This window comes from Leptonychotes weddellii, chromosome 15, assembly GCF_054177405.1.
Source record: "Leptonychotes weddellii isolate Sample4059 chromosome 15, ASM5417740v2, whole genome shotgun sequence".
In the NCBI taxonomy this organism is placed as follows: Eukaryota; Metazoa; Chordata; class Mammalia; order Carnivora; family Phocidae; genus Leptonychotes; species Leptonychotes weddellii.
Window position 1 is genome coordinate 38648361 of NC_138383.1, and position 27961 is coordinate 38676321.

The following is a 27961-nucleotide window of genomic DNA, read 5'->3' on the forward strand; positions in this document are numbered from 1 at the left end:
GTCCCTGGATCGAGTCCCGCATCGGGCTCCCTGCTCGGCAGGGAGCCTGCTTCTCCCTCTGACCCTCCCCCCTCTCATGTGCTCTCTGTCTCTGTCATTCTCTCTGTCTCAAATAAATAAATAAAATCTTTAAAAAAAAAAAAAAGAAAATACAAGGAACAGAGAGGAACATGTTAATACCTCATGGGTACAATCAACAAAATCCAAACTATGGGAAATTCTACAGAGCAAACAATCCAGTTTCCTTAGAAAAAAATTGCAGAAAGAGGGCAAAAAAATGGAGGGAGAAACCAGAGACAAGAATCCAGGCAGTGAAGAACTGAAAAATAAAAACTTAAAAAACTTTAATGCCAATAATGTATCAATATCGACTAATTAATTCTGTAACACTTTTACACCTGTTGTTGCATTCGTTCATCCAAGAGATCTTCAGGAAGCACTTACTATGGTAAGGACCAGGCACTATATTTCATGTTAATTAACAGTAGTGAATAAAGTAGATAGTTTCTTACTGTCAGGGAACTTAGAACTAAAGGAGGAGCCGAGATAGTAGTAAGTAAGCCAAGATGTAACTTCAGTTTTGTGGTGAGTGCTAGTTAGGGAGTTGCCTACTGAAGTAGCTGGTCAAGGAGGGCGTCTCTGAGGAGAGGTGGTATTGAAGCAGAGACCGAGGGTGAGCAAAGGAGACTGCCAGGTGAGGAGTGTGGAAGGATTGGGAGGTGGGGGGTAGCAAAGCAAGGGAGCTGCTTAGGAGGGGTGAGCAAGGAGTGTTTCAGGAAGTGTGAAGTATGAAGGCCCTAAGAAGGTATCTATGAACTTGCCATTTTCCAGAATCCTAAGTTATAGCAGTAAGTTAAGCCAAGCAGGCAAGGAGAAAAGAAGATGTGAGCCAGAGAGCCAGGCAGGACCCAAATCATAGTTAGAAAGTTTGGGTTTTATTTTTAGTGTAACAGGAAAAGGCCACTGAAGAGTTGAAGCATTGAAAGCCTTCACTATAATTTGCTTCATTGGTTCCCTACAAACATGTGGATTGTTTCCAATTTTGTCACTAACATAAACAAGACCAGAATGTAAGCTTTATGAAAAGAGGATCTTCTGTTTTGTTCACTGAGTAACTCACCTACTCTGTTACAGAGCCTGGCACAAACAGGCTTTCTGAAAATTGTGGTTGAATTAATGAATGCTGCAAAGAATACTTGCAGATCTTTGTATATCACTATCATTGTATATTTCTAGATGTGAAATTGCTGTTTTTTAAAGAGTGTGTATATTTAAATTTCTGCTTCTTAAATAAATTGCCTTCTGAAAGGATACACTAATTTACACACCCCTAAGAGCATTTTTTAATTTAAGACAAAACACTCGTTATTCTTAAGAGTTTGTGTAATCAATAGCTTTGGGAGTGCTGGGTGAGTCAATTCCCGGGATGCTTTGAGATGTTTACAATTCCTGGTCAGTTGTCTTTTTCTTTGAGGCAGCTGGGAGCACGGCCAGTGTTTCTCTCTTTGGCTGTAGGCTGATGAGGGCAGACTGTGTTTCTTTTGTTCACCTCTGTATCCCCAACACCTTAACATAGTGGGTGGCCCATTGTAGCACTCAGTGAATTCTTTAACTGATTTTACTGCCACACACCACCAGAGGCTTCTAAGCCTGCAGTTCATGGAGCAGGGAGGATCCTGAAAACTGGGGTCTTTTTAACATTAATGAAATGAACTCTCAGTGTGTCAGCAGCCCAGTGCTAAAGGGCACGGGTTCTGGAGGAAGTTTGACTCCTGGCCCTACCACGTACTGTCGCACCTCCCATTTTCTCTTCTGTAAAATAAAGATAATAATAGACTCTTCCTAATGGAGTTGTGAGAATTTAATGAATCAGTACATGAAAAGTGCCCGGAATTGTACCTGAATCATCAAACTCAGTAAATATTAAGTATTCTTATGATGGTACTCCTTTGGATCACTGTTAAGCATGTTTTTCTCTCTTATTTTTAATAGCTAGAAGAAAAACTCAAGGAAAAAGTTGATGTAAGTCTGATTGAACGAATCAATCTGACTGGAGAAATGGATACGTTCAGCACGTATGTACCTTGCACATATTTGCTTAAGGCCTGCCCTTTACCCCTCAAAAAGCAGCATGTCTCAGGCTGTCGGCTTTAAGCCACCATGGAACCTAAGAGGTTTCCAGGGCCCCCTGTAGAATCAGGATTATTCTCCAGCAGCCAGTAAGAAGAAGCATTAGAAGCTAGTGCGGCTGCCTCCCATTTGGCCTGCTCAGATGCAGTCATTTTTAGCTTACGGGATCTTTATTATTGCCCTATCTAGAATAACCAAAGGGAAGAAATCCTACCTTGACCATCCCTGCAGGAAGGTCAAGTCCAAGGCCTCCTGTCCGCTCCCCACCACACCCCAGATCCACAGAGGGCCAGCCCCTCCTTCAGTGCTCAGAACATAAAGTGTGAGCAGGTTGATTTTAGCCAGGTCGGAGGTGGGGGGAAGCGCAGAGAGGGTTGTTGGGGTGGAGAGTGTCTGTCCAAGAAGTTCAGACTGTAAAGCCTTCTCAAAATAGTTCTTTCGCTGGTGTTGCCTTGCGGTATTTTTGTTGTGGTCAGTAAATGAGATTGGGGTAGGCCTTACTAAGGAACATTAGGATTCTCTTCTTAGGTCATTTCCTCTCCTTTTCTCAACTTTTTTTTTTTTTTTCAAGTTCTGATTTAAACATTTTGAGCAAACAGGTGCTTTAGGAGTAAGAAGTGAAGGAGGGATTCTGGGTGGAGTGATTAGGGAGACTAGCCATGGAATTTTGTGACCTGACTCAGTGGAGACACACCCAAATAAGACCAGGACATGCAGCAAGAATGAAGAGCCAAAATGCTCCTCATTGTCATCCATTCCCTTTTGAAATCAAACTCAAGTTTTTCTGATGAAATGATGAATCTAATTTTGATACGGGTGCCTAAAAGATTTGGCAGGGGCTGTGTTAGTCATTCAAAAAGTTATTTCTTTGAAGTGATGACCACCATAATTTGTTTGATTTGCAGTGTCATCTCTAGCAGCATCCAGTTGTTGGTTCAAGATCTGGATGCTGCCTGTGATCCTGCCCTGACTGCCATGAGCAAGGTGAGGTTTGGGGAAGTGCTTCTTCTTAGACCTCCAAGAGTGACCCCAAGTGGTTGCTATCAGCCCTGGCCTGTGGCTTCTTCGGGTTCTTCACTGCTTCAAGTGTCAGCTGGGAGAGAATGGAAGGCCTCCAGGAGATGAGTTTATCTTGTGCTTTAGGTCAATTGCTTGTCCTCTGAGAATGAGACAGGCAACAGGTGTGTTTGTTAAGTCTACAGGAGATGTCTTTGTTTAGCATCTGACACATGCTAAAAACCTTAATGTGCTCTCACCAGAATGGGTGTTTTTGTTAGTGCTTCCAGCAGTAACTTCTGACTCTTTCTGAGCTCCAGTATCAGCACAATATTATTTGATCAGGTTGTGGACCTTGGTTTCCTACTGTCGTGCTGGCGCCTCAGTCAGTCTCCATCCCCTCCTGGAGCACCCGCTGCCTTGTGTTATGATTTGGCTTTTTTTTCCTTCCTAAAAGAATGTAAATTCCTGAATTGCATGGACCATACAGGCTATGGAAGACTCTCTTGTTTATTGATTAATTAAGTTGGAAATGGGCAGTTCTTTATTGACTTTTTAATCCAAATAACATGAAGCTGCCCACTCTAGAATTTCTAGAGCAGGGGTCAGCAAACTACAGCCTGTAGCCCAAGTCTTACCCATTGTTTTTGTAAATAAGGTTTTATTGGAACACAGCTGTGCTCGTTCATGTATATATTATCTGTGGGTGCTTCTGTGTTACAATGGCAGACACAAGTAATGCGTAAGTCAGTCATGAGACCATATGGCTCAGAAAGCCTGAAATATTTACTGTCTGGCCCTTTACAGAAAAAGTTTGCCGATGCCCGTTCTCGAGTTATCAGGCCCTTGTAGCATTCTTACAAACTCTGGAGAAAGAACTTCTCTGGAGCATACTGGCCAGTAGCAGAGTACAGTGGAAAAAACACTGGCTTTGGAGTCAGACCGAACTCTCCTCATTCTTCCTTTGGGGGTATTGAGCAAATAACTTAACCTCTGTGGGCCCGAGTGAACTCATCAGTATGTGAAATGCAGCTCTCTGCCTCCCAGTGTTGTGAAGACAGAGCATGAAGAGAGTGACGTGACTGGCCTGGTGCCAACCAGTGTTGGTGCTCTTTCCCTCTTGTCAGGAGGAGTGGCCGTGTCACAGGGTTGTGTAAGCACACATTTGGTCTGAATTTAGTTTTGTAGTAGATTGTAAATATTTAACAAAAATAGGATGAAAACCAAAACTTAAGCTGCAGGGTTTTATGAAGCTAAGTGGGGAGTCCTGAATAGCTGATGTCACAGAGTTTCTATTCAAAAGGTTGATCCTTCCACCAATCAGATGTGGATGTGTTATTTCCAGTATTCTCGGTGTTTATGAGTAGCACATGAGCAGGCAAATTGAGGCTAACCCATTTTCTTAAAGGAACACAGCTCGGAAGATTCATTCTTTGCGCTCTGATTATCCCCTAGCTGCTGGTGAACATTCACTATATCCTGCATGTGATCTGTTCCAGCTGCCATCTCTCCTGAACTGCCACACACTTTAGATCGGAATGCAGCTGGTAAAAGAATTTTACATTTACCAAAAGAAGAGTGGATTTTTTTCCCCAGTAAAATAACAGTTGTAGGGGAGTTTAACACTCCAGGTGTTGCTTATATGAACTGTCAGTTCCTCAGTGGATTTCCCTCACACTCCCCCCACCACCACCCATTTCTCCCCCAGACCCACACCAGCAAATATTAACAGAGACCATACCTCCAGAATCTTTTGTTTATATCATAGGAAAACCACAGACTAGGGAACGCAGCAGCTGGGAGACCATTACTCTTTGTCTGAGTCCTCTGGAGTTCTAGTGAAATGAAATCCTTGTGATGAAAATGACCAGCTATAAACAATCCAAGTGGTCACAGATTGATTCAACATACACTCTGTTATTTGTGCCTGCATCCTGTTTTGTGTAGTTTCTTCTAGGATTTTTTAAAACTTCTGTTTGCAGGGAAATGAGAAGTGAGTGCTTATTTTTGTCTCTGATTCCATCGTTTTTGCCACTAGTTGGACAGTTCAATTCAGACTCTACCCAGAACCATGCTGGGAGCTGCAAAGCTGGGAAAGACATGGACCTTACCCCAAAGCACTTAGATTCCAGAAAGTGTGGGGTAAGAGATGTGTGAGATGAGAGGAGTGCTCAGATAACAGGAGTATAAGGTATGGGGAAATCACACCATAAGAAAAGTACAAAATATGCCCTCTTTAAAAGCAGAGGGTTCATCTCTCTGTATCAGGTGGGGAAGCGAAGAAAGCCTTAAGGAAGTGGCATTTGAAATAGACCACAGAGGATGCTGAAGTCTTGAACGAATTTGTGATTAGGAGGGCTTTCCAAACAGGGTGACAATATGAGCAGAGATTTATAAAGCTAGGAAAGCTCAGAACTTTGTTGAAATTGCCAGTCTCGTTACCCAGCTTTGCAGTTTCACAGAGAACTTGCACTTATATAGTCAGGATTGGTAACAGGAGATTGGCTGCCCTTGAGGAGTTTCTATTCTGATGGGGAGAAAACTTTGAATAATTGATGCTGTAAATAAATGGATTTTAGGGGTGCCTGGGTGGCTCAGTCGGTTAAGCGGCTGCCTTCGGCCCAGGTCATGATCCTGGGGTCCTGGGATCGAGCCCCACGTCCGGCTCCCTGCTCAGTGGGGAGCCAGGCTTCTCCCTCTCCCTCTGCCTGCCGCTCTGCCTACTTGTGCTCTCTATCTCTCTGTCAAATAAATAAATAAAAATCTTTAAAAAAAAAAAAAAGGTTCTTTAAAAAAAAAATAATAAATGGATTTTATAAATAGTGAGAAAAATGAATGTTGGGCTTGCCCACTTGGAGTGGAATTGTTAGGTGATTCTGAGTTGATGAAAGGAGGCTTCTCTGACAAAATGGGTTGAGCCAAGCAATGTAGTTAGGTCATTCTCCGGGGAAGAGACCCTGTTCTGACCTGAAGGCACCCCATGACCTCCTCCTTGGGCAGCACGCAGGCCTTTCATTATCTGTCCCTTTGCCACCTGGTCAGTTCCGCCACCCCTGTGCATAGACCTATATTCCAGCCCCGGAGCCACTTCTACTTCCCTGAATGCATTGCCTTCTGGGGGGCCTCCATGCCTTTTCTCATTCTGTTCTTTCTGCCTAGAATTCTCTTCCCACTATTGTCTGCCCAATCTTTAAGATCTAGTTCAAAATATCTGCCCCCTTTTTAAACCTTTAGGTATAATTCACATACCACAAAATTCACCCTTTTAAAGTGTATATAATCCAGTGGGTTTTAGTATGTTCCCAAGACTGTGCAACCACCACCACTAATTCCAGAACATCTTCATCACACCAAAAAAAGAAATCTACTCATTAGCACTCACTTCTCATTTCCCTGACAATCACTAATCTACTTTCTGTCTCTATGGATGTACCTATTCTGGACAGATCACATAAATGGAATCATACAGTATGTGGCCATTTGTGACTGGCTTTCTTCACTTAGCCTAATGTTTTCAATGTTCATCCATGCAGTAGCATGTATCAGTACTTCCTCCCTTTTTCTGGCCGAATAATAGTCTATTGTGTGGATATAACACATTTTGTTTATCCATTCATCAGCTGATGGACGTTTAGGTTGTGTCCACTTTTTAACTATTATGAATAATACTATGAATATTCATGTACGGGTTTTTGTGTGGATATGTTTTCAATTCTCACATATATACCACATGTATCATGTGGTAGCTCTATGCTTAACATTTTGAGGAACTGCCAAACTGTTTTCCATGAGTAGCTACACCATTTTACATTCCCACTAGCAATGTACAAGGATTCTAATTTTTCTATATCCTCACCAACGCTTTTTTTAAATTATAGGCATTCTTTCTCATTGTGCTTTTAGTTTGTATTTGTATGTCTTTGATGACTCAGACGTTGAGCATCTTTTCATGTGCTTATTGGGCCATCCGTGTATCTTCTTTGGAGAAATGTCACTTGAAATCTTTGCCCATTTTTAAATTGGGTTGTCTTTTTGTTGAGTTGTAAAAGTTCTTTTATAGTCTGAATACTAGACCCTTTATCAGATATATGATTTGCAAATATGTTCTCCCTTTCTGTGGGTTGTCTTTTCACTTGACTATGTCCTTTGAAACACTAAAGTTTTTAGTTTTGTTGAAGTCCAATTTTTATATTTTTTCTTCTGGTGCTTGTACTTTTGGTGTCATATTTAAGACACCATTGCCTAATTCAGAATTACAAAGACTTACACCTGTATTTTCTTCTAAGCTTTTTATAGCTTTATCTCTTACATTTGGGCCTTCAGTCCATTTTTGAGTTAACTTTTGTATATGGTGTAAGGTAAGGATTCAACTTGATTCCTTTGCATATAGATATACAGACATCCCCGTACCGTTTGTTGAAAAGACTCATCTTTACCCATTGGATGGTCTTGACACTCTTGTCAAAAATCAGTTGACCATATGATCCCAGGGTCCTGGGATCGAGTCCCGCATCAGGCTCCCTGCTTCTCCCTCTGCTTCTCTCTCTCTCTCTCTCTCTCTCGGTCTCTCATGAATAAATAAATAAAATCTTAAAAAAAAAAAAATCAGTTTACCATAGATACACAGGTTTATTTCTGGACTTTCAGTTATATTCCATTGATCTATATGTCTGTCTTTATGCCAGTACTACACTGTTTTGATTATTGTAGTTTTGTGGCAACCTTTAAAATCAGGAAGTATGAGTCCTCCCAAGTTTGTTCTTTTTCAAGATTGTTTTGGCTATTTTGATCTCTTGGAGGGGTGCCTGGGTGTCTCGGTTAAGCATCCAACTCTTGATTTCGATTGAGGTCATGATCTCAGTGTTGTGAAATCGAGCCCCATGTTGGGTTCCACGCTGGACATGGAGCCTGCTTAAGATTCTCTCTCTCCCTCTCCCTCTGTCCCTCCTACCCGCTTTCTCTCTAAAAATAATAATAAATTGATCTCTTGCAGTGTCACCACTTTTTTTGTCTCACCCACAACATCCTTCTCCCTAAAGACAGCACAGTATAGACTGACTCTCTGCTTTGTTATACAATTCTTTTTATATCTCCCTCCCCTGTTAAGCTTTGAACAACTTGAGGGCTGTGTCTTACTCATTTTTTGGACCTCCATGGCATAGCTTAACAGTAGTATTCCCTGAATGACTTTGAAGGTAAAAGGGGCAGGAAGAAGAAAGAACTAAAGTTTGTAGATACCCACTTGACCAAAGAATGGTGACAAAGTAAGATATAGATAGTGCTACTGAACAGATTTAGCTGGATGGAGCTGGTAGACATAGAGTATGTTTATAGGAAATGGCAGGATCATAGACTGAAATTTTTAGGCGCATACAAGTGCTGTTGAGGATATGATGCTCCTTGATAGTACTCAATAACAGGGCTCCTTTTTTTTTTTTTTTTTTAAGATTTTATTTATTTATTTATTTGTCAGAGAGCGAGAGAGCACAAGCAGGTAGAGCAGCAGGCAGATGGAGAAGCAGGCTCCCTGCTGAGCATGGAGCCTGATGTGGGACTCAATCCCAGGACCCTGAGATCATGACCTGAGCTGAAGGCAGACACTTCTAGCCGACTGAGCCACCCAGGCATCCCAATAACAGGGGTTCTTACTTTAACAAGTAGTATCCTGAAGCTGATTGAGGGAAGGTCAGAAATAGGAAATGCCCACATCTAGCTGTTAGTTCCCCAACTGTAGACAAGAGCCCTGCTGCTGGAAAAGGAGAGGAAAACACAGAGTGGCACAGTTTGGTAGAAAATACACAGGAACAGCCTTAAACAGGCCAGACCCATATGGAGGAAGTGAAATATGATAAGAGTTTAATGGTCTCTCTAAAGCTCTAACTTTGAGATTACAGTAATGTTGTGGGTAAGTTATGTCAGAATTACCTTTCAGACCACTTTCCCCTCCCATATTGCATTATTTCCTTAGATAAGCTCTGTGCGGTGATAGTAAGTTATTATTTATGGAGCACTTTACCAGGAATCAGCACCCAAATGCAGTATCTCATTCAATTCCGACAATAAATTTATAAGGTACCTGTAATATTTCCTTCTTCCTTTCCCAGATAAGGGAGCTGAAACTCAGAGAAGTCAAGTCACTTGTCCCAAATCTCTTAGCTAGCATGTGGCAGAGTCAGGATTCAAATTCAGGTCTGTCTCCATGCAGGATTGTACTACACCATACATACAGAGTAAGAGTAAGTCCTTTTGGCAAACGTGGAAACTGAGGCAAAATTAGCCTAAGTAGTTTGCCTGAAAGTGGAAGGGCCTTAAGTCAGTGCGTGCCTGGTATTGCTGGGTTTATGTAAATATTCATGCTTCCCTGATTATGAGCTCTTCAAGCATTCACAAGCATCCTGTTTGATATTGGTCTTCAGCCTTTCTTGATCTGACACCATGACTTTCCTACAGGGGAGAAAAGGGGCTGAGCGACCAACCCAAGTATTCCAGGTCTGCTTTGCATATTTTTCCCTGAAAAGTAACGAACTGTCATTCTAGAGCGTTTATTTTCTTTTTCATAATATGCCCAAAGCCATGTAGCCTTATAACAGTGAAGCCAGAAATAAAACCAATTCTCCTGATTCTTGAAAAGGCAGTTGCTTGGACTGCTTTAGTGGAAATACAAAGAGTTCTGTCTTTTAAAAGATTTTTTTTTATTTATTTATTTGAGAGAGAGTGAGACAAAGATAGCAACAGAGAGCATGAGCGAGAAGAGCGAGCACGACGGGGGAGGAGAGGGAGAAGCAGGCTCCCCGCCGAGCAGGGAGCCAGATGCGGGGCTCGATCCCAGGACCCTGGGATCATGACCCGAGCCGAAGGCAGACACTCAACCGACTTAGCCACCCAGGTGCCCCAAGAGTTCTGTCTTTTAAATGTAAATTCTATAAATCCTTAGCAATTAGCTATTGTAATTAGGCTTTTTAAGTAGGATTTTAAAAAATTCTGTGGCTTCCTTAAAAAGAAACCATTGGTCCCATGGTACCGTCCTCACTATGTCCTTTTTCCTAGGGCTACTCACACTAGGTTAAAATAATCTCTCTGTCCAAAATCAAAGACACTTCGCTTTTTGCCCATTAATGGTGGTTTTAGAAAAGAAAGAAAGAAGAAACTGAACAAATTAAATTTCCTTACAGTCTGGCATGTAATTTCTATTATGTTTCAAGATTGTGAACATGTACCAATTTAGGAGGCTGCATTACTGTCCCCCAAAGACATTTTGAAATAGCTAGAACAGTCCTCAAATCTGTTCTCATTTTCCTTAGTCATTAAAATGTAGATCTATTTCAGGAGGCCCACAGAACTCCATGGTTAAGAAATCCTCAAGGGGTGCCTGGGTGGCTCAGCCCATTAAGCGTCTGCTGTGGACTCAGGTCATGATCCCAGGACCCTGGGTTTCAGCCCCACATAGGGCTCCCTGCTCTGTGGGAGCCTGCTTCCCCCTTTCCCCTCTGCTTGTGCTCTCTCTTGCTATCTCTCTCTCTCAAAGAAATAAATAAAATTAAATTAAATTAAAAAAGAAATCCTCAAGTTCACTTTACCACTTAAGTCAAAGCACATCTTTCTTTTTTTATAAAAGAGATTTCTTTTTCATTATGACCAAAGCAAATCACCTTCATTATAAAAAATACAGATTTTTTAAAAGAAGAAAATTTAAATCACTAATATTCCAATTAATAGATTTATTTCACTTTTTATGCATATATTTTTAAAATATAAGTTCATACTTTATGTACTGTTTTATAACTTTTCTTCCCATTTAGCAAATTTATTTTATTTTATTTTATTTTTTAAGATTTTACTTATTTATTTGAGAGAGAGAGAGATTGAGAGGGGGAGGGTCAGCGGGAGAAGCAGACTCCCTGCCGAGCAGGGAGCCCGATGCGGGACTCGATCCCAGGACTCCAGGATCATGACCTGAGCCAAAGGCAGTCACGCAACCAACTGAGCCACCCAGGCACCCCCATTTAGCAGTAAATAGTTTTCTGTGTCATTTAACCCAGAGCTACGGTAATTATAGTGATTCCATATTATTCCATAGTAGAGTATTTGTTGTTAAAATCGTAATAGTTAACATTTACCATGGAATTAATACCTGACATGCACTATGTTAAGAGCACTCCATGTGTCATCTTTCAGTAACTGTATGGATTATAGACATTATCATCTCAGTTTTATAGCCAAGAAAACCGAGGATCAGAGAGGTTAGGCAACTTAGTCAAGTCACTCACACACTTAGCACGTTGCACAGACAGTATTAGGACTCTGGACTGACAGACTCCAGATTTCCTCATTTTAAGTGTTCTAATATACTCCTTCCCTTAAAAATGTATGTAATCAACTCATTTTTGATAATTATTTCCAATTATTCATATTTAAAAACAGTCTGGCAGGGCACCTCAGTGGCTCAGTCCGTTAAGGGGCTGCCTTCGGCCTAGGTCATTATCCCGGGGTCCTGGGATCGAGTCCTGCATCAGGCTCCCTCCTCAGCTGGGAGCCTGCTTCTCCCTCTGCCTCTGCCCTGCCCCCAGTTTATGCCCTCTTACTCTCTCTCTCTAATAAATAAAATCTTTAAAAAAAAAAAAAGTCTGGCAATGGACAACTTCATATATGTATGTGTGGGTATGGGTGTGTATGTGTGTATTTTCTAAACATTCATAATTATTAACATCAGATTAATTGCCTTAAAGGGAATTGCCGAGATCAAAAGCTATGTAAAATGCTAAGATTTTTGGTAGATATTTTCAAATTGCTTTTAAGAAAAGGTTGTACAGGGGTGCCTGAGTGGCTCAGTTAAGCGTCCGACTCTTGGCTGAAACCTCTTGGGAGATCAAGCCCTGCGGGGAGCTCAGTGGAGAGTCTGCTTCCCCTCTCCCCCTACCCCCTGTCCTACCCCCCACCCCCGCTCGCTCGCTCTCTCTTAAACAAATAAGCCTTGAACAAAGAAGAGAAAAGGTTGTAAAAATTTCCCTTCCCATTGGCCTAGTAGTGAGTAGAAAAAAATATATATTTATCTTCTTAAAGCCTTTATTACTCCACTTTCTATTCTGGATCTTGGGGAACCTTGGAGTTTAAGCAACATGCATCTTCCCCCTCTTACTGCCGTGACCACGTCAGCTGCATATATACAGCCTCCTGAGTAGATTTTGCTTGCTCCAATGCCTTCAGCTGATTTCAAGTTCATTTAGGGTGGTAACACTTTTGGAAAGCAACAGGGTAAAGTGGAAAGAACATGGACTTTGGAGTTAGACATACCAATTTCTAGATCTCAGCCCTGCTAACTTATCAGTTACGCTTCATTAGGCAAATCACTGTCTTATCTATAAAGCAGGAGTATTATTACCTCCTTTATTGTAGGCAGTAAGTTCATGTGAGAATGTCGACCACATGATGCTTGGTACATAGAGTAGGTGCTCAAAAAATGTTCCTTCTCCCTTTTTATTTCCCACACAGTGCTTGGTCCAGTGCTGTGCACGCACCAGGTACCTATAAATATAGCAGATGCTTGTTGTATGAGTAAAAGTAGCCCAGACAGGCTTCAGAGTGCCTGAGAGTTGCCTGAGCAAATGGGCTGTTGCTTGGGCCCAGTGGCCCAGCAGCCTAAACCGGAACAGTAGACTCCAAGTGCCTGAAATATTCCCGGAATCCACATGTCTCAGTCTGTGTTCTATATCTCTCGAGTTCCATGATCAAAATGAATAAGTAGGAATTTGAGGAAAATTCATTTCTCAGGAGGCCTCTCTCCAAGCTTCATATAGCAACAAACAAGTTCCAAAGTAAGCTCGTGTGGAGCTCTATTCTCTGATCGGTGGATTGGTCAGAATTCTCTGCTACAGTGGGCTCTCTCTAGGAAGTGATTATCTCCCCAGTCTTCCCTGTAAAGTGGTAACATCAATCACACACTCGGTCCTCAGGTAGCAGAAACCAGGGTTGTGCCCCTGGCCCCACAGTCTCTCTCTGTAGCTAAGCGTGATCATTTCCTGGTGTGCTGTTTCTGTGAATCCTATATCTTAATTACAACTTCTTTTGCACATTTTTTTTCTTGTTGTTTATATAGGAGCAATCGTGTGCAATCCCACCTAAACAAAAAGCACAAAAGGAAAACTTCTAAGTAGGGAGGGGTAAATTTTAAATGTCAAATGCAAAGTTTACCTGGAGAAGTTGGAATTTTATTCCTACTGATGGCTTTTCATGATGTTTGTTCCTCTAGAGCAGGCTACTTTTTGTTACCTTTTTTGAAAGAGAACTTTGCTTGATTACTGTATATTTCATTAGCTTCACCCTGAGAAACAAGACTTACCTTGGATTAAAACACAGTAAGTGCTTTGGTTCCCTTTTTTTTTTTTTTTAAACAAGCATCTAGGAAACAGCCTGGTGCTGTAGTGCTCGGGCTTTAGAGAGACTTGGGTTGTCTCCACTCTGTCATTTACCAGCTGTGTAACTTTGGGCAAGTTACCTAACCTCGTTAAGCTTTTTTACTTTCCTCATCTACAAGATTGCTGTGAGAACCCAATGAGCTCATGTGTGAAAAGTAAATGAGATGATGTATGCAGAGTGCCAGGCAAAGGGACCTGCATATGGTGGGTCCTAATGTCCATGTCTTGGGCCATTCAGGTTACAGCTCAAACCTTAAGTCATCTGGGATGGGTGGTGGCAAGCATCAACCCATCTGAGGCAGTGACTGGACAGAGTCACTGCTAATTACATTTTGCAAATTTTTTTTTTTAATAGTAAAATCAATGTCAACTTTCATTGTTCCCCAGTACTTTAAATTGTTTCCTTATGTCATTAAGCTGACTTAAACTTAAAATCACAAATCTACTTTACTTTTGCTAATACTTCTTTTAACTTGACCAGTGGAGTCATAACTGGCTAACGTATTAAAGCAAATCAGATCTTTTCACATATATTCCAAATGTGGATGTGTACTGACATGGCCAGCGGTGATCAAGAGGGGTTAGCTCCACGCTCCATCTTGACAACAAGAAAAAAAATCTGCAAAAGAAGTTGTAATTAAGATATAGGATTCACAGAACTTGAAGTCCCATGCTCCATCTTGCTTCGGAGTTGCTTTATAGCCAGTAACAGGGCCCATCACCACCTCCTTTTATGGTTGTCTTCTGTTAGATAATTATTTGTTAACTTTTTGAGATGTTGAAATATAAAATGCTGCCAACTTGGAAAACAATAGCCATTACTGTGGAAGAGCTTCATGGCAATGGGAGGAAGGGGGCATCAGGCTCCCTTCCCAGATGACCGTGTTTATCCAGAGCATTCTGCTCCAAGGGTTGCTGCGGAGCTGGGGAGAAGACAATGAAGTATAGACATTAACAGCATCTGTCAGTTTGGGCCTCACCCTATGAGCTCATTTAAGCTCACCTAGGATGCTCACTGTTTGGATGGGTCAACTCTCTAAAATCAGATGGGAATAGAAGCCTTTTGAATAAGATAGAAAGATAATGAGAAAACATTACACATAACCAAAGCATTCGAATATAAAGTCAATAGAACTTTCCACTGTTACTCCATTGTTTCTGATTCTCCCCAGTAAAAACTTAAAGACCTTTTTCTATCTGACACTTTGTTGTGGAATCTTGCGTAAGACTTAACTGTCTCTGGGCCTTGGATTTCTTATCTCTAAAATGAAGGTGGAAGTCCCTTCCTGCTTACACATACCTAAGCTTTTAAAATATAAATATCTGCTGATTTGACGAAACATTAGGACAAAATATAGAGTCACTCAAGCTTCGCAGGCGCTGGGGAGTCATCCATGCACAATAGGATTCTTTTAAACCAGTTCCTACAGTATTGAATTTTTCCTTTCCCCAAGAGCTCTATAAAAAAATGGTGTTTTCTTGCCAGAGACATCAAGGCCTCAGAACTACTGCCCTTCTTCTATGAACATATTATATGGTTTGTGTTTGGCTTCAGATCTTTTTAACAGACAGCCCAGCTCCAGTCTGAGAGGCTGACTCAACAGAACTCCTCCGGCACATTCCTGGTCTTTTCGGGATTAAAGTGCCCATTTGCTGCCAGCTTCCGGGCAGGCTGGGAGCTGACTCTGCCTCTCTTGTCCTTATGTATCCAAGGCAGGAGAAGCACCGCAGCATTGCTTCATTCCCTGTTTTACTGTAGACGTTTTCCAGAGCATTTCTCCCATTTCTCTGATGGTTAGAGCTTGAGCCAAGCAGGTCTCTCATTTGTGTTCATGGCCTGGTCAGGGACCACTCGGGTCCTGTCGGTGGTGCTTGTCTGCCCCGAGCCTGCCATACACGCAGTCCCTGCCCTTCTTTCCTGCCCTCTTCCTCGTGCTGCTGTCTTACCCCCTGATCCGCCCCCTCATAATTGCCAGGGATCTTCTTTTCTTTCCCTTGATGGAAACCCCAACAGAATCTCAAAGGTTTTAGGAGTAAGGTTTGAATGTTTTATTATGGAAAACTTCAATTGGGTGCAAAAGTAGAGAAAACAGTATAACAAGCCTCATGGACCCGTCACCCAGCTTCATTAATCTTCTTTCATCTACTCCTCCTAACTCTAGATTATTTTGAAGTAAGTCTCACACGTCACATCATGTCCAGTTCCCTTTTTTCAAAATCCTCCCCTCTTCGCAATTCACTTAAGAGAAAGACCTAAGTAACCCTCATCCAGGTTTCATTTCACTTAGCCCCAACCGCCTCCAATCTCCCAAGCTGCCAACCTGCTCACAAGCGGCTGCCCCTGCCCTGTCCTCACTCAGCCCCCTTCTGATGGAACAGCTGCAGGACAGTCCAGTTCACCGGCCTGGTGAGGGTTCCTTTACAAGATGGCTAGTTAAATGGGAAGGAAAGGCTATTTCAAGCATGAGGGGGCAAGTTAGGAAAAGATACCTAAGTCACATCTCACTGGCCAGGATAAGGTGGGCTTACTTGTTTTTATCCACACTCAGCCGCGACAGGCTGGATAAGACACACTGCCCAAGATAAAATGGCGACTGTGAGAGCAAGCTCTAGCCTCATTGCCGCTCCACCTGTCCCTTACCCGGGAACCCGTCAGACTGTCCTCCTGTGAGGGATCTAAAGGCTTCTCTTCCCCTATCTCCATTTTCAGATGCAGTGGCAGAATGTGGAGCACGTTGGTGACCAGAGCCCTTATGTCACCTCTGTCATTCTTCACATTAAGCAGAATGTCCCTATTATCCGTGACAACCTGGCTTCCACACGGAAATATTTCACTCAGTTCTGCATTAAATTTGCAAAGTAAGTCCTGGAACAACAACAACCTCCTCCTCCCTTTCCTCCTCCTTCCTCCTCCTCCTTCTTCCTTCCTTTTTTTTTTTTTGTTTTTTTGTTTTTTAAGTAGGCTCCACGACCAACCTGGAGCCCAACACAGGGCTTGAACTCACAACCCTGAGATCAAGACCTGAGCTGAGATCAAGAGTCAGATGCTTAACTGATTGAGCCCTCTCCCCCGCCCCCACCCCACGCGCCCCTGGAACATTCTCATCACTTGGTTATTTTGAATGCCATACTTACGACCAGCATGCTCCCAATCCAGGTGTCCCACTATCCAGCTGGGGCTTATTCTGGTGCCTGTAGGTGAACTAATATGTTTCTACCCCAAAGAAGCATAATAAAACTAAATCCACTACTTAAAGTCACAAACAGCAGTAACAGCATGAAGACAAACTCAGAAATGAGTTGGGAAAACAGTTACTTTGAATTATGTGAACATAACAGTGCCCCTGCCTCCCCACAGGTTTGGATAATTAAAATTATTTTTCAGTGATTTCATGTATATATTTTGTCTTTCCAACTACATTATAAGCTTTTTTAGGGTAAGAACCCTCAGTTCTGTTTCTTTTAAGTCTTCTCTTTCTCCTTCCTCATAGTACTCATTACTGGGGCTGCCAGAATGTATCTGCTTCTGGACATCCTTGAGTCCAGGGAAGGTACTAGAAACTGGTCAGAGCAAGGCTGGGGGTCCCATTGCCAAAGGACATGAAGTGAACGCTTGCATTGCATGTCTTCCTGCTACGTCCTCGTGTGTGGCCATTTCTGGCTTGACGTTTGGAAGTAGGGAAATAAATGGTTTGGTCCTTTGCCAGTCAGCATCTGGCTGTAGCACCGTTTCCCCTGAGGCCAGGCAAGTAGAGGGTCAGTGCCTCCTCTGACCAACGAGCAAACAAGCGTTTTGGCACACACATCTCAAGGAAGGGCTTCAGGAAGGTCAGCCTATCCCAAGCTACTGTATTTAGGTTGTCCTCATCCGAGTCCCAAGGGGGGATTTAGGGCTCCAAGTTTCTGTCTTCCCCAAATCTCTCCCGGTTTGTATTCAATTAAGGCTCTCTCTCTCCCTCATAAATAAATCCCTAAGGAACAGCAATTAATGGAGGGGCTTGTGGCATTAGCTTCAGTTTCTAGTTTGTCAGAAAAGGGTCGAGTAGACTCTCCAGGGAGGCGTTAATGTTTGCAATATGGCACATGAACCAGGAGTTGACGTTCCCTTCACTCTCTGAGTGCTCATCAGTGTGTGTTAAAGGCATTGCTGATAAATCACATTGTGACACACCCATACCCTCGGTAGAAACAATGTCTCTTTAAAATTTTACTATGGCCAAAAATCTCTGGTGTGGTTGCACAGGGGTCAGACTGAGCTAACGTTAAAGTGAGTAAAGGGTCCATTGGCTTCGCTAGTCCCGGCATCAGCCTCACAATCTCTCGGAGCCCTTTAATTTTATTACTAAGCTCACTTTGGGTGAGCTAGGAACAGGATGCCCATCTCTCACATCTGGAAAAGTTTAACCTCCAATAGAAAAAGTGGTTTTCTGATTTAATCCATGGTACCCTCTCCTCCTTGTAAAATCCTAGCCAAGAGTAGAAACCTCAGAGGTAGCGCTGTGGGAAGATCCTTCCCCGGCAAGAGCAAGAGCCACCACCACCCCACACAGCTGGGGCAGCCCCGGCCACACCCCATGAGCTCCCCATCCCATTGCCAGGACTTCTCCCCTCGCCCTCCCCGTGACATGTTTCTGGTCCCTGTATTTTCCTCACCTACTCTTGCAGGCTAGCACACAGAGCCGATTCCAGGGTACAACCAAAGCCTACTCTGGAGAGAAGTAACTAAGGTTATACGCTGTGTGTACCGTTGCGATTAGTCATGAATTCAGTCTCACGTTACTTGTTTGGCCTGGCTCTGGTTTCGAGCCCTGAAGAATCCCTTCTACATGGTCCCTCTTCTCCCTCCTGATCAGCAAACCTCCCCCTAGATCTGATCTCTGGAGTTTAGGTTGCTTTCTCTTTAACTTCCTTTCTTATCTCATCAGTGCAAAGCCATGCATGTTTCCTTTTGCCTACATTTGGTCTCTGAAGCAACAGCAGTCTTTCCTCTTTAGACATCAAGATCACCCCTCAATTAAAACTGCTATTTGAGGGACACTCAGTTGAGCGTCCAACTCTTGGTTGCAACTCAGGTCATGATCTCAGGGTTGTGTGACTGAGCCACTTCCTCTGCCCCTCCCCCCCTCAAATAAATAAGTAAATCTTAAAAAATGAAAAAACTACTATTTGAACCATAAGCAGCTTCCCTCATCCACTAAGCTGGGTCTCTTCCATTCAGTAATGGGGGCAATAAGACAAATCTCTTAATAGTGGTTTAGAGGATAAAATGTGTAAACTTCTGGTAAATTGCTGGTACCAAGCTAACATTCAAAAAGTGGTAGCTGCTACCATTTTAATTTGTTATTATTTATTATTTATTCAGCATGCAGCCATTTGAGCACCTGCTATGTCCCAGACAGAGAATTAAGTGGTTTGGCTTAGTAGATATGGTCCCTGTTTTCATTGCCTTACAGTCAGGTGGAGGGAAATAAACATGTAAGCAAATAAGTATAGTAAAGAGGGTTATATGCTAGGCTAGAGGTCTGTGGGCTCTATGTAGAGTATGGTGCAGGTGAATGAGGAAAGGTTTCATAAGGAGAGAGATCCAGGTGCCTGGGTGGCTCAGTTGGTTAAGCGACTGCCTTCGGCTCAGGTCATGATCCTGGAATCCTAGGATCGAGTCCCACATCGGGCTCCCTGCTCAGCAGGGAGTCTGCTTCTCCCTCTGCCCTCTTCCCTCTCGTGCTCTCTGTCTCTCATTCTCTCTCTCAAATAAATAAATAAATAAGATCTTTAAAAAAAAAAATAAGGAGAGAGATCCTTGAGCAGGGTACAAGAGATGTATGTGTACTGACCCACAAGACCACAGGGAAGGGCATTCTGGGCACAGAGAGCAGTGTAAGCAAACGCACAGAGGCATTAAGTAGGCTGCAGAATCAAGCATAGGGTGCCACAGCTTAGCATGGTAAGGCTAGGGACAGAGAATCAAGACAATCAAGGAAGGCCTTGTCTGCAGCCATTACAAGAATTTTAATCAGGGAAGGGTCTTGAGCATGTTTGCATCTGCAACAAATCCCTTCAGCAGCTGATGGTTAGCAAAGATGAGGCTGAAGGCAGCAAGACCAGTTAGGAAAGAATTGAAAGAGCTCAAGTGAGAAGGGTAAGGGCAGCAGTGGTGGGCATGGTCAGGAGGCCGAGGAAGGGAGTGCAGGCGAAGGGCTGGAAACTGAGTGCTATTGGGGTGGACGGCCGAGGGAGCAGTTTCGAGGAACTCGTGGTTTCTGGCTTGGATGACTGGGTGGATGAGCTCGGGTCCACTGGGCCTGGGTTCCAGGGTGGGGCTGAGTCCCAGATACGCTGGAATTGAGGTGCCAGTGCCATTCCAGTGAGGTGACCAGTACTCCATGGGGTATTTGAGCAGGCACAGATGTGTAGAGAGATCGGAGAGGGGGAGGCATGGCCCTGAGAGCAGCTTTTGCAGAGTGGGAGAGGAGGGAGCTAGCCAGCCTTTATCTTGACCTCCACACCCTGTTTTATTATCCCTCCTCCCTTGGTCATGGGCCCTATGTTCTCCTCATCAGTCCACCCTGGGTCTGGCCTTGGTTATAGGCATTTCTCATCCCCACACCTTCCATTCTGCACCTGTACAATAGCTTTCCCTACTCAAGCCCCACAGTTTTTTCTAAAAAGCCCTCCTGCCCTATTAAAATTCCTTCTCCCTTTCCCCAAACCAGCTTGCCCTTCAGTCCCCAGTAAATTTTTCAGAGATCATATATTTTTTCCCTTGTTCTGAGAGTTACTCCCTTTGCAATTATTTCCTGTCTTTGCATTTAACATCCTATAACTATCTCACTATCTTGTCTGTTAGGGTGTTTTCAGATGCTAGTAATAGAAGCCGTGACTTAAACTCACTTAAACATAAGATGAACTTTGTATTTCGTATAACCAGAAGGTCAGAGGTAGGACACATCCAAAGATGGTTGATTCAGTGGTTCAGCAATGTCACTAAGGACCCAAGTTCCTTACTCTACCCTGCTCTCCTTGGGGCTGGCTTCATCCTTAAAATGGTGACAAAGTGGCTCTAGGTGTTCTGTCCAAATGTAAGAATACCCTGAAGAAGGAGAGAAAGACTTCCCCCAGCCATGCAATGAAGTCCATTCCTCTGGTCTGATTGGCTGGCTTAGATCATGTCCCCACCTCAGGACCAGCAACAGTCAACAAGGGAATGCCATGTTCTGACTGGCTGAGGCTAATTAGAATTCACCTCTGCAGTTTAGGAGGGATCAGCTTTTCCCCAGCATTCTAAAACCACATATACCTAAATAAAACCAGGGTTTGGGCTGGAAAGAAACAGAAGGCAGTGAATGCCAGGAGGCCACAGTAGCATCTACTTTGATTTCTGTTTTCTTGTGAAAGGAAGTAGGGCCTTTAAAAAAGTTTCTGGGGCGCCTGGGTGGCTCAGTCGGTTAAGTGTCTGCCTTTGGCTCAGGTCATGATCCTGCAGTCCTGGGATCGAGCCCCACATCAGGCTCCCTGCTCTGCGGGAGCCTGCTTCTCCCTCTGCCTCTCTCTCTCTCTCTCTCTCATGGATAAATAAATCTTAAAAAAGTTTCTGCAGTTCTTTACCAAAAAGAGAATAAGCCTGGGGCACCTGGGTGGCTCAGTCTGCTAAGCATCTGACTCTTGATTTCGGCTCAGGTCATGCTCTCAGGGTCATGAGATCGAGCCCCACGTCAGGCTCTGCGTTCAGCATGGAGTCTGCTTGTCCCTCTCCCTCTTCTCCTCACCCTCACTGGTACATGCTTTCTCTAAAATAAGTAAAATCTTAAGAGAGAGAGAGAGAAAATAAGCCTAATTTGTCCCTTTTTTTTTATTCACAGCTCCTTCATTCCCAAGTTCATCACCCACCTCTTCAAGTGCAAGCCAATTAGCATGGTGGGAGCAGAACAGGTGAGAAGAATCGGTACAGAGTCTTTTTCTTATGGCTTTTGTCTTAGGTCAAACACAAATCTTTCTAGTAGGGATTTACTCTGAAGAAATAAAATTGCCAATTTCCCGTTTGGGGACAGAAGGATGACCTGGCAGCTTAATTCATCCACTTATTTAAACCATTTTTGTTGAGCACCCGGCCGTTGTGCTGGACCCAGGCGTACCGCAGTGAACAAAACAGAAAAGCTCTTTCCTTCGTGGTGCTCACAGCCTAGTAAGAAGAGACAGATAAGATGTGAGTTAACAAATAAATGAGAAGATAGTTTTACCTTGAGTATGCTAAAGGGTATAAAACTAGGTTCTGTGAAAGAATATCTTAGGGGCATGAGGGAGTAATGGCTTTAGATTGGACACCCCGCAAAGGCTCCTCCGAGAGCTGGCGCTTGAGAAGAACTAGGAGTGAAAGGTCCAGGCAGAGGGAGCCGCAAAGGCTCTGATTATTTTGGATCCCGTAGTGGTTGGGCAGACACCACTTCAGAGTAGCAAGCAAAGAAAGGCTTCTCCTTTTGGTACTGAGACGCTGTTCACCTCACCCAAGAAGCCTTCCTTGATTAACCCCGCTCTGTTCACTTGAATTCTGTGCTTCAAGACCTCTCCTCACCGGCTGTATCCCCTCAGCACTGGTGAGTTGAGTTACATGCTGCAGCGGAGTCACCTCTTTTCAGCCACCACCTATCCAGACTGTCTGAAATCTGAGCAGCTTGAATTTGGAGAACAGTTTAAGCTACTTTAAAAACAAAAACAATAATTCAGCCCCTAATCGTTGACAAACACCTATTCAGATACAAGCTATTCATGTACTGATCATAAATGATTCTCATATATTCATTAAAATAAATCCTCTCTAGACTTCTGTGTAGCAACATTTAACCTGTTCCAGTTACATTTTATATTTGAAAGAACTCCCAACAACATTTTTAAGTAAGATAATATAATTCAAGACATTTCCGTAAGTCTTGCTCTTCCACCAAGTTAGTCGACTTGGTAGAGGCTCAGCTGTTTCCCAGCTCAGTGACTTGCCCTCACCCTGGGCCCTCAAGCGTTGCCGACCCAAGTCATGTCCCCGGAAGACGGCAAGTTGGCATGTGCCCAGTGCATCATGGATCTCTCGTGAAGTATCGAAGCCGGAGATGTAATAGCTGTGAACATCAGGAATCTCTTGAATCTGATATGTGCACTCTATTTTAATACTCTTTTTATACTCCTTTTGTACTTATACAAAAAGTTTTTATACTCTTTTTGTAAGGCCATCGCCTTTCTAGCTTATGAAAAAGCAGTATGGTGTGAGCATGAAGATCCTGGGGTGCAGAATCATGAAGGTGTGCAGCTAAATCCTCTCTCTGCAACACAGCAACTGCTTGTCCTTCGACAAACCTCCCAGCACGTTAGTGTCCTCATCTGGAAAATGGGGATGACGTGGTCCCACCTTGCAGGGCAGTTGTGAGGATTGAACAAGACCGTGCACGTCAAGTGCTTGATGCAGTGCCTGGCACATGTAAGCCCCTGGCAGATTCCAGCTCTTCCTAATTTTCGCTTTCTCAGACCAAGAATGTGCCTTTGTTTCTGCTTTCAGTACCTGCCTCACCTGGTAATGACATCTGGTTGCTACTTGCTGCAGGCTATCTGGCTGACCAGCTTTAAAAGCCAGAGTCAAAAGTATTGTCTCAGAAAGCTTCCTGGGAGGTTGCATGGATTCAGACAGACACTGACTGTAGAGTTTCAGTGTTTTGAAATTCTTGACTCTTCAATGTCATAAGCATAGAAGTAATTCTCTCCATTGGAGACAGCAGAATAATGCCTCAGCATGTCTCCAGTTTCATCAGTACCTGTTCACTGGGAATTCATTCTGTCCACCTCACTGTTGTGTATAATCAGAGAGGATGTGGAGTAATGACCTGTGTATCTAAGAGAAGCTTTAGAGTTACGAGTTACTAATGTTCTCTCTAGACTTGATGAAGCCACTGGAACATAAAGTTGGCTCGTTGGGAACATGTTTTCATGAGTTTGCAGCTTTGCCTGGGCCATACTAGCTGATTTAGTGTCTGATAACCATGATATTTTCATACTGTCGCATAAATCCAATATCATATCTATGTTCCTCAGATTTTCTCTTTTTCAAAAGAGTGTTAAAATAATCAGCTTGGAGTCGAAGCCCATATCTTCTGAAAAATAGCAGTTTGGCCAGTATTAACTTCTGCTTTGAGATGTGGATGAGAAAACCATCTGTGAAGCTGGGATTTTACTTTGTTCACAAGGCAAATGGGAGTGGGTGATAAGGGAGCCCATCCTGGAAGAGGGCACGGATGGGAACTGCAGGGCAAGGTGACCCTTGATGGATTCCCACATGAAGTTCAGGTGTAGCCAGGTCCACGCTTGCCCCGAGAATCTGAGCTGAGAAACTCAAGCAGTCCTATGGCTGGAGGCATGGTTTACTTGGGCAGCAGAACCGTAGGAATCAGGTAGTTAACAAAGACTGCAACAGATTCTGACTCAGGTCTTGTAGCAGTTCTAATCCAAGCTTTCACAAAAGCTGTGGAATTGAAAGCTAAGATTTAGCCTAATCTCAGCTGCCTTTGCTTTGCCACAAAGGCACTACTAGATCCTAAATTTAGATTATCTTCAATACTTGTGCCGAAAATAGGAAAGGAGACATCTTCCTGCTCTTTATTCTCTTCTTGATTACTACATAAAGTGAATTATTTATCTGTGGGCCCCAGAGTCCTCTTGAGCAATTGCAAGGGCACATGGAACTGAACCATACCGATATTCATAATGCTTCTTCCTAGATCGTGATCTTTCAGAGAATCTTACGGGATTTGCAGGGTCATTAATTAGTCTTATGGCGATGGTATCTGTGACTGAGCAGTCAATAGAAATAGAATCCATTTGCACAAAATTACCATAGAGAAAGCCCCACAATATGGTGTGGGAAAAAGGACCCTGAGACTTAAGGTCCAGTCCTTACTCTGCTGTTAATGGTCCCTGTGATCATGAGCCATTGCTTCCCCGCTCTAGGCTCAGTTTCCTCATGTTTAAATAAGAGCACTGAATCAGACTCTTACACGCCCCTTCCAGATCTATCATATTATGGAGTTTGAAATGTTTTGAGCTGTGAAGTTATTTTCTTTTCCTTTGTATTATCTTTATATACATATTGACCTTGTTTTTATTGTGGCAAAACATACATAACATAAAGTTGACCATTTTAACCATTTTTAAGTGTGCAGTAGTATTAAGTACTACTGTTGTGCAACCATCCACCTCCAGACCTTGTCATCTTCTTAAACTGAAACTCCATTCCCATTAAACAGTAACTTCCCTCCTGCCAACCACCATTCTGCTTCCTGTCCCTGTGAATATGACTGCTCTACGTACCTCATCTAAGTAGAATCATACAATATCTGTCCTTTTGTGTCTGGCTTATTTCACTTAGCATGTCTTCAGGGTTTATCCATGTTTCAAAATTTCCTTCCTTCTTACAGCTGAATAATATTCCATCATATATATATATATATGTGTGTATATATATATATATACACACACACACACACATTTTGACCATACTAACTTTTTAAAAATTCACATAATTCAAAACCACCTGGAAAAAATATTTAAAGCAAAATTTAGATTTTTTTCTTTTAAGCCCAAACACCAAGGAAAAGGAAAAAGAGAATCAGGTAGTACATGCATAATGGCAGTTGGAAAAAATGAGAAAATATTCTTGGGCACAGTTCTCAGTAAATCTCCAAAGTGTGGTAGAGTGTTTTTAAGCACTCCTTTAAAAAAAGCAAGTGGATCAATAACAATGTAATACCCATAAGCGATAGATTTAAAAACACCACCACCTCAGCAAAGTAGGAATAGAAGTAAGATGGTTGCACCTGATAAAGGTTTTATACAGAAACTTAGGAGAGGGTGTGCATTACAAGGCTAAACGCATTTGTCAGAATTATGCAATTCAGAATCGTACATTCCAATATATGTACATTTTACCTCAAAAAAATTAAGTGAGGGATACGGAGCATTGACAGCAGGGTTTTCATCCCCTGCACTGTTGACATTTCAGGCCAGGGAACCTTTCACTGTGGGGCTGTCCTGTGCATTGTGGGATGTTTACCAGCACCCCGCACCACTACCCACTAGCTGCCAGCAACACCCTCCCGATTTTGACAAGGGAAGATGTCTCCAGACATTGCCAAACATCCGAGCACGAGTGAAGGTGTAGCCAAACCACCCCTGGTGAGAGCCGCTGGACCAGAGGCATGGATGCGGTGTGATGAGAATGACAGTGTCTTTTTTTTTTTTTTTAAGATTTTATTTATTTATTTGAGACAGAGAGAATGAGAGAGACAGAGAGCACATGAGAGGGGGGAGGGTCAGAGGGAGAAGCAGACTCCCTGCCGAGCAGGGAGCCCGATGCGGGACTCGATCCAGGGACTCCAGGATCATGACCTGAGCTGAAGGCAGTCGCTTAACCGACTGAACCACCCAGGCGCCCTCGGCTCAGGTCTTAACCTCAGGGTCGTGAGTTCAAGCCCCATGTTGTGCTTCTTCATGCTGAGCCTACTTAAAAATTTTTTTAATTAAAAAAAGTTTTTAAAGAAAAGAACTTATGTTCAGAAAAACTGAACTTTCTCCTTCCAATTTTTGTGCGCATGTGCTACTGTCCCAGTTGTGAAGCTTTCTCCCTTTTGTGAGCTTTTTGCATCTCTTACCTACCCGATCACTCACTTTTCTCTGTCTCATTAGGCTGTGGCCCACCTTGATTTCTATGAGATCATCCTTCCCACTGAGAGCTTCTACCACTCAGTCAAAAGGGTCCTCCCGTTGTGCCACACACAGCAAGGAGACAGACATAGCCACACCCCAGAGGAGTTTACAACCATCAGCAGGGTCAGCAAGGCCCTGGAGATGGAAGGACCAAGTAAGCTTGGGTAATCAAGGAATCAGTAAATGAAAAAAACATTACAATAAACACGCTTAATGGTCAATTATAGAAAGATTCTGTCTTGGGGCGCCTGGGTGGCTCAGTCGTTAAGCGTCTGCCTTCGGCTCAGGTCATGATCCCAGGGTCCTGGGATCGAGCCCCACATCCGGCTCCCTGCTCAGCAGGAAACCTGCTTCTCCCTCTCCTACTCCCCCTGCTTGTGTTCCCTCTCTCACTGTGTCTCTCTCTGTCAGATAAATAATAAAATCTTAAATAAAAAAAAAAAAGATTCTGTCTTCACACTAGGAATAAGACAAGGATGTCTGCTACCACCGTTTCTCTCTAGCCATTTCTCTCCTATATTGCCCTTGAAGTTCTGTTGTTCAGAACAATAAGTAAGACAAAAAGGAAATTGATTCTTAAATAAAAGATAGGTACAGATTTAAAAGAAAGTAAAACTTATTTTTCACAGAGAATATGATTATGAATGACAGTGTCCCCAGAAATCTACAGGTAAACTATTAGAATACAAATTTAGCAGAGTTGTAGAATATAAGGTCAGTATTAAAATTATTTTTCATATTTTTATATCCCAGCAACAAACAATTTGAAATGAAAACTTTAAATGAAACCGTATACAGTAGCATCAGGAAACAGCCCAGGAATGAATCTGTCAAAAAATTTTCAAGTCTTCTACACAGAAAACAACACAATATTAAGAAACATTAAAATGGCAGGGTAGCTCAAGTTCATAGATTAAAAGACTCAATATTAAGAAGATGTCAATTCTTCCAGAATTAATCTATAGATACAGTAAACCACCAAGGGTTGGGTTGGAGGGTGTATGGGAGTGTGGGTGTAAATTGATAAGCTGATTCTAAAAGTTAGGTAGAAATGCAAAAGACTTAAGAATACCTAAAATAATCTTTTAAAAAAACAGAGTCGGAGGACTTACATCTCCGGATATCAAGACTTACTTTAATGCTGTCTTAATTAGGGCTGTGCGGTCCTGGCAGCAGGGACAGATAGGCCAACAGAACAGAATCCAGTTCAGAAATAGACCCACACATACGTAGACACTTGATTTATGACCTAGTGGTACTGTAGTTCCGTTGGGAAGGGATGGTCTTCTCAATAAATAGTGCTAATTGAATATCCAAATGGGGGAAAAAATTATTCTTGACCTTTACCCCACACCATAGACAAAAATCAGTTCCAGCAAGGACATGGAGGAATTGGAACTCTCCTCCACTTCTGGTGAGAATGTAAAATGCCGAAATTGTGGGAAGCACTTCGGCAGTTTCTCGAAAAGTGAAACATAGAGTTACCATACGACCCAGCAATTTCACTCCTAGATACATACCCAAAAGAATTGGAAAAGTATGTTCACACGAAAACTTGTGCACAGATGTTCATAGCAGCATTATTCATAATAGCCAAAAAGTAGAAACAACTCAAATGTGTATCAGCTGATGAATGGAGAAAGGAATGTGGTATAATCTCACAAGGGAGTAGTATTTTTTTTTTT

At 42.8% G+C, this 27961-nt stretch overlaps 1 protein-coding gene across 1 annotated transcript in view; it reads left to right on the top strand.

Annotated features, from left to right (window-relative positions):
* The window catches only part of VPS53 (VPS53 subunit of GARP complex), a 128179-nt gene that overhangs the window by 83968 nt on the left and 16250 nt on the right, over positions 1-27961 (top strand). Inside the window, exons 15-18 of the mRNA XM_081805989.1 lie at positions 1993-2075; positions 3036-3114; positions 16249-16397; positions 21398-21467. Of these exons, the coding sequence (XP_081662115.1) occupies positions 1993-2075; positions 3036-3114; positions 16249-16397; positions 21398-21467 (381 nt within the window). The remainder of the gene's footprint in view (positions 1-1992; positions 2076-3035; positions 3115-16248; positions 16398-21397; positions 21468-27961) is intronic.